General features: G+C 48.9%; 1 protein-coding gene across 3 annotated transcripts in view; it reads left to right on the top strand.

Annotated features, from left to right (window-relative positions):
* The window catches only part of SLCO2B1 (solute carrier organic anion transporter family member 2B1), a 114,553-nt gene that overhangs the window by 58,135 nt on the left and 45,395 nt on the right, over positions 1-11,023 (top strand). For 2 of the 3 annotated variants that reach the window (XM_014959532.1, XM_014959533.1), the window contains exon 2: positions 4,845-4,948. In XM_014959532.1, the coding sequence (XP_014815018.1) occupies positions 4,868-4,948 (81 nt within the window). In that variant the 5' untranslated portion in view covers positions 4,845-4,867. Of the gene's footprint in view, positions 1-4,611; positions 4,631-4,844; positions 4,949-11,023 lie in introns of those variants that run through there. The other variant, XM_014959534.1, reaches the window with a different exon arrangement.

Raw genomic sequence — 11,023 nt, 5'->3', positions numbered from 1 at the left:
CCAGAGCACTATGTCTTTGCTAGCCCTCCTCACCAAAGATGTACTCAAGCAGACCTGCAAACAACAGATCCTGTGGTCTCTAGGAGTGTTTTGGTCCCCCTACCCATCCTTTCCAGACCCTCCTTTAAATGCGTTCATCCTTTAACCCTTTAGGGTGTCCAGGAACGTTCTATACCTGGAATTAGGACATGGTTTAGTGGTGGACTTGGCAGTGCTGGGTTAATGGTTTGGAATTGATGATTTTAAAGGTCCCTTCCAATCAAAATGATTCTATTATTCTATTGAGCTTTCATAATATTCTTGGCAGAAGAAAATGGTAGGAAGCACTGGGAGGAATGTTTTTAACTAATCCCTGCCCAAACAAGGTGTAAAAGCCCCTTGTCCTTTGCCATGCACCATAATCACCCCAAATGTCCCACACGGCCACAGAAGAACTTGGTTCCTCTTTCTCCGTGGTAGAGTTCCTTGCATGAAGGAGAACCTGCATCTCAGCCAGCTGGTGGCCAATGATGCATAGGCCAAGCCTGGCTCCATCCCACCTTCAGCTCACCTTCAGCAGTGTGAAAGAGGGAGGGTGGGTGAGCCACGGGGGGAGACCTGAGGGGAAACTCTCAGCAGAGATCTCAAATGATGCAAAGGTCACCAGCGATTAAAAATCAGAATAACCTATTGCAATTAGATACCATTGAGCCATGACATTCCTTTAAGAATAAAATGAAACAGGAAAGTACTTTGATCCGGCACAAAGGACAATGGCCAGGCCAAACAAAAAGGCAGATAAGATTTAATCGATAAAAAAAAATGAATTGCATGAATCTAGGAGCACGCTGAGATCAGTCTGGCTCTTGTTCCCTTTGACTGGATCAAGCCCACCCATAGCAGGGATGGTGCTTGCTTGGGCGTGAGCCACATTTTTCTCCTAAGGAATGGATATCTCTGGGTGGGCAGAAAGATTATTTTCGATGAATGCAATTTCTCCTTGGAAAGGCCAAGAGGTCTCACTGAATCCACTGCTCCGGAGGAAGGAGGCAGAGCTGGTGCTGCAGGATTTGATAGGACAAGGGAGGATGGATTTACACTGAAAGAGGGGAGATGGAGATGAGATGTGGGGAAGAACTTGTTTGGTGTGAGGGTGGTGAGAGCCTGGCCCAGGTTGCCCCGAGAAGCTGTGGCTGCCCCATCCCTGGAGGGGGTCAAGGGCAGGTTGGAAGGGGCTTGGAGCAACCTGCTCTGGTGGGAGATGATTTTTAAGGTCCCTTCCCACCCAAAACATCCTATGATTAATAGAGTTAACCAGGGAAAGAAGGGCATTGAGCTCCCTGAACGTGCCCATCCCTGCAAATATGGGCTCAGACTCCTTTTGCTTTCTTCCCTCGCTACCCTGGCACCCTTTTTTTACCCCCTCAGTGGAGCCCCTGAGCTTTCAAGAGGCTCCAGCAGCGAAGTCAGTAGCTGCAAATAATTCATCACGGAACTGCTCCCAGAGACAGGCAATATTGGACGCCGCGGTCCAGAGACAGGCAGGGGCTTTCACTCCGGCGCTGCTCAACCCTCCAGAGGTTCCAGGGGAGCTTTTCATGGAGGCTTTAATTTACGATCTAATTTACTTTATTGATCCCATCCTGTATTTTCTTGGGGCAATATCTCGGCCTGTTGAAATGGGGCTGAGGGAAACAATTGCTTTTTTTTTTTTTTTTTGCAGAGAACATTGCGGAGCTCGTAACCTGGCCATACGCAGGTCCCCCTCTTGAATTTACCCCTCCTGTGCCATGCACTTAAGGGTTGTATGAACGCCAGAGTTAAGACAGTCTCCTCTTGCTCGAATTTACATCAACCCGTGCATTTGTTAATTGGTTTGAGGGTATGGTACTCGTTCCTTTGCCTCTTGTCATGGGGGAAATAATAGAATTACGCAAAATAATGAGGGAGAGCCTTTCACCCTGTTTGCTGCAGAGCCTGCAGATGCCACTGAGATGGAAACGTCTATTAGAGCGTAGTGAACAACAACCCTAATGGGTTTAACGTGCCTCCAAACAATACAGCTTCCTGAGCAGGAAGCCTGGGTTACTAAAAACCCAGCAAAGACATCGTCCTCCTGCACATCCTTCGTTCCGCGGATGCAGCCGGTGAGGAAGGGAGGAGGGAGCTCAGGTCCAAAGGGAAAGGGGTCAGCAATACAGGAAGGGGGGTATGGAACCTTCCCGTCCATTTACATTTCTTCAGGTGGAGAAATTCAGGCAGTGGTTGGGAGGCAGAAAGCAAGCATGGAAGGATTCTGCTGGGGGAGATGAGAAAATGCTGCGGGGGAAAGTGAGAGGCAGGAAAGGAGGGCTTTGATCCATGGGAGACCCAGCAAACATATGGAGGGATGGAGAAGGGCTGGTTGCACCAGGGGAGGTTTAGATTGGATGCTAGGAAAAATTTCTACACTGAAAATGTTATTAAGCATTGGAAAAGGCTGCCCAGGGCAGTGGTGGAGTTGCCATCCCTGAAGGGATTTAAAAGCTGGGTAGATGTGGTGCTGAGGAACACAGGTTAGTGGTGGTTTTGTCAGTGCTGGGTTAATGCTTGGACTCAATGAGCTGAAAGGTCCCTTCCACCCTCGACCATTCTGTGATTCTATGACCTTCTCCTGCAGGCAGGAGCTGTCTGTGCCTCCTGCCTTGAACCCACAGTCCTCAAAACACAACCTCATTTAGGCAGAGCTGTGGTTGCCTATAGCTCTCTCTTGGGAAGGTGATTTGGCCAACCAGCGTCTCCAAAGCTGCTTGATCTCATGCTCACTCTTCTGCATGCCTTGCCCTGGTGTAACCTTCAGCCCTGTCTGATGGGGAGCTGAAACCAGTTGTATCCCAGGAGGACATTTAGCAGCAAATGTGACCTCAGCTGCAGCTGGTGAACTTGGCCTCGTCTTTGTGGGTTCTTCATGTCTGGGCAGATCCCTCACACTTGGCCCAAGGCTGTTCCAGCAGCGAGAGCTGAGCTAATGCCCAGCTGGGTTTTTCTTCTCAACCCCATCCCATCTCTTCAATGCTGTGGAGTATTTTTCTCACTCCGTAGCACTGACCTTCAACTCTAGTGCCACTGCGTGATGCATATTGCAAACATACCTTGGAAGCTAGGACAGCTTCATATAGCCAAATATCATATAATCATAGAATGGTTTGGGTTGGAAGGGACCTTAAAGACCATCCAGAGATACCTCCCACCAGAGCAGGTTGCTCCAAGCCCCCTCCAACCTGCCCTTGAACCCCTCCAGGGATGGGGCAGCCACAGCTTCTCGGGGCAACCTGGGCCCAGGGGTCTCTCCACCCTCATTATGAGAAATTGCTCCCCAATATCTCATCTCAATCTCCCCTCTTTCAGTGTCAAACCCTTCCACCTCCTCCTGTGGCTCCCATCCCTCATCAAGAGTCCCTCCCCATCTTTCCTGGAGCCCCTTTAGGGACTAGAAGGGCCTCCAAGTTCTCCCCAGAGCCCTCTCCAGGCTGAACCCCCTCAACTCTCTCAGCCTGGTCTCAGATGTATCTAACCAAATCAGAGAAGTTGCTCTGGGGTTTGTGGAGCTGCAAGGAAGGAAAGAAGGGGAAGGAAATAAGGCTCAAGGACTTTCACACCAGCACGGAGGAGACCAGAGTCTGCCCCAGGCACTGTATGAAAAGCCCAGGATGCTTCTTGTGGCTGGGGTTCAGGATGGGATTAGGGGAGGTCTGGAGATCTGTTAACTTATTAGGATGGTCGATCTAGTTATGTGGTTGATACGAGACAAAAAGGAGCCAAGATGTCCTGTGTGTTTCAAGGATATGAAGGTATCAATCAGAGCAATCAGAGTCCCACAGTGTGGGACAGTAAAGATTACCCTCCTTCCTCCTAGGAGTGTTGAAATGATTATTAGAAGACCACAGAATGGCTGAGGTTGGAAGGGAGCTCTGGAGATCGTGTCAACAGTCCTCCTAATGCAGCCCAGCTGACTTTCCATGCTGAAAGGGAGCATGGAAAGTGAGTGGCTCTTTTTGAACCCAAGGTCCTTCTCTGTGGAGCTGGTTGGACCCCAGCCTGTGCTGGTGACTGGGGTTGTTCCTCCTTTAGAAGACCACAGAATGGCTGAGGTTGGAAGGGAGCTCTGGAGATCGTGTCAACAGTCCTCCTAATGCAGCCCAGCTGACTTTCCATGCTGAAAGGGAGCATGGAAAGTGAGTGGCTCTTTTTGAACCCAAGGTCCTTCTCTGTGGAGCTGGTTGGACCCCAGCCTGTGCTGGTGACTGGTCCTCCCCAGTGGCAGGACTTTGCCTTTCTCCTGCTTGAACCTCCTGAGGTTCTCCAGCCCATTGAGGTCCCTATGGATGGCAACACAACCATTGGCTGTGTCGGTCACTCCTCCCAGTCTCGCATCTCCTGCCAAGTGGTTGCCCCATCACCCGGGTTCATCGATAAATGTTGTTAAACAGTACCCATCAAGATAAAGTTTAAACAATATTGGCCTTGATTACGTCGAACAGAGTTGGCTCCAGTCAGGCTGTGGTGTGGCTGGGACTTAGGAACACCGAGATCCCAGCCCAGCGCTGATTGGTTGCTTTGGAATTAAAAGACTGATAATTTTTAACCCCTCGGGTGCCCCAGTGACGAGCGCGTTAGTGTTTTGCATGTCACTTTTATTTTTCGCTTTGCAGAAGAGGAATGCTGAAAGAAAATGGCAAAAAAAAAAAAAGGGGGGGGAATAATTAAGAATTTCCAGCAAGGACCCTGTGTGGGAGTTTGCAAAGCACGACAGGATTCTGCTGTGCTGAGCGAGGGGGATGGAGGCAGAGCAACTTAGCATTGTGCTGAATGATTTATTTTGGCAGGCGGATAAAGCAGACCTGACGGGATGACGAGCACCGCTACAACCAGGAGCTGCCCGGATCAGACCCGGAAAACACTCTGCAGGAGCCCATTTCTCAGCATCAAGGTAAAAACCTCCTGCTTTCTCTAATTGCTCCCCTCCCACCACCACCATCACCACCACCTTTGGATCTCTGGCCTGGGAAAGAGGAGTTTAGCTTTCTGCAGAAGGATTTCTGTTTACAAAATGGATTTGGAAAGGGATGGGGTGCTCCCCAGGAGAGAAGTGCCATTGGATGAGCAGCTGGGACAGCGATGTCGCAACACGAGTTTAACTTCTGAGCTTCTGGGGTATTTAACTTCGCGTGAACTTCTGAGCTTCTGGGGTATTTAACTTCGTGTGGAATCATTGCAGAATGGTTTGGGTTGGAAGGGACCTTGAAGACCAGCCAGTCCCACCCCCTGCCCTAACCAGAGACACCTCCCACCAGAGCAGGTTGCTCCAAGGCCCCTCCAACCTGGCCTTGAACCCCTCCAGGGATGGGGCAACCACAGCTTCTTGGGGCACCTTATCACCAATTTAGTGCTATATTGACTGTAGTTGAAAGCCAATTATGTGAGTCCTTAGAGAGTCTCACCAAGTTGTAGAGCAAAAGCAAACAGCCAGTGTTCAAGGCTGAACATTTCTCTGTGGCTTTTGTGGTGAATACTTTGGTTTATTGCTTTTTTTTTTTTTTTTTTTTTTTTACAAATTTGGTGGGTTTTATTTTTTTGTGTATTTTTTTTTTTTTTTTTTTTTTTTTTTTTTTTTTTTTTTAACAAATGCTGGTGAGTTTAATCACCTTGTGGCAGTGGGCAATTGAGCTCAGAAGTCACCAAGGGTTACCAGAGCAGCAGAGGCTGGAGGCACAAGAGAAGGGAAGAGCTTGATGCCACACATTCCTCAGGTTTCTCCCCCTCCATCCTCTTTTCGTTCCATTCAGCCGTTTTGTTTTTATGTGCCAACAAGATTATCTTTAAAAATAAAATCCCATAGATTATTTTTTTTTCTGTGCAGAGATATTTTAAAGGGATTTCAAACTTCAAAGGTTAAAGCCATTGAGGTGCAAAGTCATCTTCGGTCTGTGAGCACAATCAACCTCTGTTTTGCTGAGTGAGGGTATCCATGAAGGTAGATGTAGAGGAAACTCTTCGTGGAGAATATTGCAGACCTGGGCAGGGCAATGGGTAGCTCTGAAACTGCCTGTTTCTGCTGATCTTGTGCTTTCAGAAGGGTCTCTGGAGCCCAGCCTGAGAGGGATTTTGGTGGAGACTATTTCTGCTCCTGATGGACACCCTGCTGGCTGGGTTTCTGCTTGGAGATCAGGAGGGAAACCCTGACTGATCCCTCCAGGTCAGAGCAGTATCACAGGAGGCTTCAGGGACGATTGCAATTGCAGCAGTCTGGGATCAGCCTCGATGAAGCCATTCCCAGGTGTTATCCTGGCTGCAAAAAGGGCAAATCCTCTCTTCCAATCCTCTATTTCACATTAAACTGCTGAAGGACTTGTTTTTACCCCTAAGACAGAGCTGACCTGACCATGCATGTCTCCAAGTACACTCAGCACAGGATGTTTTCCCCAGATCTCTTTTTTTGGGGTGCTTTTCTTTCTTTTTTTTTTTTCTTTTTTGTTTGTTTGGTTTTTTTTTGTTTTGTTTTCGAGAAGTTAGGTCACTCTGTCCGGTTTCTAAATGACTTCCTCAGAAAACCTAACTTCAAGTCCAAGGTTTGAATGGTTCTTGCAGAAGCACAAAAAAAAACCAACAAAAAAAACAAACCACCATTGCATTGTTTGTTTGGTTTTTTTTTGTTTTGTTTTCGAGAAGTTAGGTCACTCTGTCCGGTTTCTAAATGACTTCCTCAGAAAACCTAACTTCAAGTCCAAGGTTTGAATGGTTCTTGCAGAAGCACAAAAAAAAACCAACAAAAAAAACAAACCACCATTGCACAATGTGGTTTATGTGTTTGAAGTGGCTGGAGGACCAAAAGTCACAGCACTGCAATTTTTATATATATCTATATCTCTCTCTCCAGAGAGAGAGAGTGTGTCACGAAATCTAATTGCCTCATGTCAAAATGCAACTGAGAGGCATAACTCAAAACTATCCTTCTGAGGAATGCTCCCAGGAATGATGGTGCCTGAGCCTCTAAGATACCTGGCATGAATTCCCCCAGTCCATCAGAGCAGATTAAATCAGATCCGCTGCTGCTTCCATTGAAGTCCAACATCTTGTCTTGGCTTCAAGGAGCGTTTTGCATCCTGTGCTGGACACACGGGTTTGGGAAGAGCGGTTCTGCTGAAGAGTTGCTTCTGCAAAGACATGGAGAAGTAGTTTGGGATCCTCTGATGGAGATTGCTACAGAAGGAGAAATCTTTTTGGAAAAACTATGTGGGTGTTACGGCAACGTTTCGCCTGCAGATTAAGAGGGAGTACACTGAGAATGGTGGCTTGCTGGACAGTAAAGCATAGTGTGGTCCATTGTATCACAGAATCACAGAATCTTCTAGGTTGGAAGGGACCTTAAAGATCATCTTGTCCAACCATCAACCAGTATAAAGTAATCAGTATAAAGAGGTTTTTGGCCAATAAAACTGGATATCTGGAAGACCTGAGAAGCCAGCTGGACACTAGAAGGCTGTGGTTGCTCATGAGGTCATGTCTGGGTTGATTCAGGTGTGCATGTTTGCAGGCATCAGGCAAGGTCATTGAAAGCCCTCCTGGCAGGGACAGGCATGGGAAGGTGAGCGGCCCCAGGGACATGCCATGGTCCCATGGCCACGTGTTTAACACCCCTGCCAGACCCTACCTGTTGCCATCCTGCACCTTGAGGACATGCACAAGGCCTTTCGTGCCCCAGAGGGGGTTTCCAGGTCCATTGGGACCACAGTTGTGGTCCCAACATCCCTCCTCAAAGGGATGGCGTGCATACGTCCACTTCCTAAAGCTGTTGAGGAGCTGGCTGAGGACACTCACCCTCTGTTGAGAGCTTCAGCCCTTGGTGTTTCCTGCCCTGTGGTTTACTTCAAGAGCAAACAAGAGCTGTCCCTGCCCCAAGGCTTTATTACAAGTGGCAGGGACTTGTACCCAATTACACGCAACTATTTGCGATCAAACTGGAACAAGCCGATTCCTCCCAGCCCTGTTTTCTCCTCTCTCTAAGCACAGCCCGGCACACGAGATTTTATCACGTGCTGAGGCACGAGCCCCTTCCTTAAATTAGCAGCAAAACTCTCCGGAACACATGGAAACAGCGTGACGGGGACTTCCCTGTGACAACTGGGGCAAGACTCCATGTGTGGCTTCCAGAGCCCTTACATGGACAATTTGTTGCCAAACTACACGATCAACACCAGAAACACAGTGGAAGCTTTGGGTTTTTTCCTCCAGACCACCAAAAGAGGAGATATTGGTTTTTAACCCCCAGTTCTGCAATTTAATGGCTGCGTAGGATTGAGTATGTTTCTCTTACACATGCAGGATGGGAGCAGCAATACCTCATCGATGCGATCCAAGGCCTCCAAAAATATATTCAAAAATATATTAAAAAAAAGCAGAAAATCACTGAGTTCCTCAGAGAATGCATGACTGCAGAGAAGCTTCTCATCCAACATGTGGTAGGGTGGAGAATCACTCATCCCGGTGCTGGTTGTGGAGGGTGTAGAGGTTGGGTTGGGATGTCGTTGCCTGTGGGTGACGTCCCCTCACCAAAGACCTGGCAGGGATGTTGGTCTTCCCAGTGGGGTACTGGGAAGATGTCTTGGGCACTCTCCATGCCTCACTGGTGGTGGGAAGTGGCAGTGGCACAGCTCCGGAGGAGGAAGGTTGTTCTGCACCCTGGCACTGCGAGGAGGGGTGGTTTTGGCAGGGGTACATCAGTACCAAGCGCCTTCTGTCCCTGGTGTAGTGTGATGTTTGGTGTGATCCCAACACAGATCCTGAGCAGGCTCTTGTACTAATGTTTCCCAGATGTTTATTTTAAAAAAGCCTTTAAAAAACCCTCCCTTCCTTCCTCCTCAGCCTACGCAAGCGCTCGTTTGGATTCTTTGAGTTGTTACAATTCTACTGATGTAGAGGGGGAAGGATGTGAGCATGGCTTGGCCCACGACGGGAAAGAGTTGCCAGAGAGCTGGGCTTGGGGTGGCTTCTGGGAGCGTACAGCTCTGTGGCTGGTCCTGTCTTTCCATGACCTGGGGTTGGGGCCCTGGTCTTGGGAAAAGGCTGGTGTCTACATACCCAGGACACCTTCTGATCTTCTACCCATGCTGGGAAAGCCCATCAGGCACAGGCTGGCCGACCCCATCAGTCCCAAGTCCAGGTGTGGAGGGACCTCAGCCTCAAGCCCTTGGGAAAAGGGACTAGATGGCACAGAAAGATGATGCAGAGGATCTGCCTGCCCTGTGCCATGGGCTATCTCCCAGACCTAGCTGAGAAAGGAGCAGGGTGGCATCCAGGTCAACATGTGGTCAGCCCTGCACCACGCATCATGGGAAGCCCCAGAGGAACCCCATGACACACACACTGGTGGGGCTCGGCCACCCACCACCATCATCACAGCTACACTGGGGCAAACTGGAAATGACACACAAGCAATCACCAGCTCTCTATTTCTCATTTGTTAAAATATTCCCCAGCCTAAAAATGCCCCATGGTTAGGGTGGTTGCCCTCAATGACTCCCTTGATGAGCAAGGAGGAGACCCGGCCTTGCAGAACTTTACTTGCAAGACCTCCTGCTTTTACTGCCTTAAGAAAGTGAATCACCATCACAGAGAAGCAAGAAGCATAGGAAGTCTGGCAGATCCTGCAAAAAGACGAGGTTTTATGTGACATTTCCTCGGAATCGCTGCAAAAGTTGACGATGATGCAGGCAACCGTCTTCACATCCCTGTTTGTTTCTTCCTTCTCTACCAGTTCCATCTCGATTTCTCAATATTTTCCTGTTTGCTCTGGGGTTCTGACTTCTGCCTAAAATATTCTGTGCCACAACCAGTGCTGTTACCAGCTGAGTATCCAGGTTTTTATAAAACTCTTGGCCTTTTTCTCTTTCAACACACGCAGTGCAGGAGCGTTAGCTGTTGGTCCCTCTAGTATGATTGGTTGTTTGCAGTCATTCTTTTTTTTTTTTTAAAAAAATGGCACACATTGAAGAAAAGAGCTTGGAATGTTTAATTAAAAACTGCTGTTGATAGCTCAATCTTAGGAAGCTCTGCCAGGCAGCCCGTGGGGATTTCCTTCCCTCTGCTTCATCCTGTGTTCGGATGCCTTTGCAGCTCTTCTACCTCCCCTGCTCCTTTGGTGGGACATGGTGCATACCTGGGGGCTCTTGCTGGGCTGTCTTTACCCACCCTACCACCTCCCAGCATTACCCAGGACCGCTGTCCACCCTACCACCTCCCAGCATTACCCAGGACCCCTGTCCTCCTCCTCCAGTTTCCTTAAGCTGCTGCAATCCCCTCGTGATGTCCTGACACCAACAATGTGCTAATACCCTTGCATTGACCCAAACGTTAACTGTGTTCTCCAGGACCTGGAGGATGGATTTTTCTCTTGCAGAAAAGGAAAAGAGAAGCCTATAAAAGTGCTCCACAGACTTCAGACTTCAGGATTTCTCATCATTCCAAGTCTGGATCTTCATCCCCTGCAAACCCTGGGCTTCCAAACCCAAGCAGACTTGGGAGGACATGGGTGGTGACTGGTCTGAGGGCTGCAGAAAGTGCAGGAACCTTCTTCCAATGTAGGGCTTTAGTCTGGATGACCAGAGCTGCAAGCAGCAGCTTGCTGGGAGAAAACCAAAACCTTCTTATGATGGGCATGGTTGTGTCTGCGTTCTTGGCCACATCCCAGAGGCAGGACAGGGCCTGCCCTGCACCCTCACACCAGCACGGACTGGAGGAGCATGATTAGGCACGTCAACACTGGTCCCCAGATCAGCTCCTCCTGGGATGGAGGGAGCTTTTTGCACACCAAGACCCCAAGGAGACATCAGTGTTACAGCTCATCTGGCTGCACCTCCAAATGATTACCTACTCCATGGATTGGTCATCTACTACTTTTCAGAAAAACTGGGGAGTTGAGGACTGGAGACCGTTCCCAGTAAGCATTTTGGGTGAAGCTGCCCTGTTTTGAAGGCTCAGTGAGTTTGGTAGGATAGATGCAGGTTAT

This window comes from Calidris pugnax, unplaced genomic scaffold, assembly GCF_001431845.1.
Source record: "Calidris pugnax isolate Ruff unplaced genomic scaffold, ASM143184v1 scaffold319, whole genome shotgun sequence".
Classification (NCBI taxonomy): Eukaryota; Metazoa; Chordata; class Aves; order Charadriiformes; family Scolopacidae; genus Calidris; species Calidris pugnax.
Note: the sequence above shows the minus strand (reverse complement) of the source record. Positions and strands in the feature narration are given on the sequence as shown.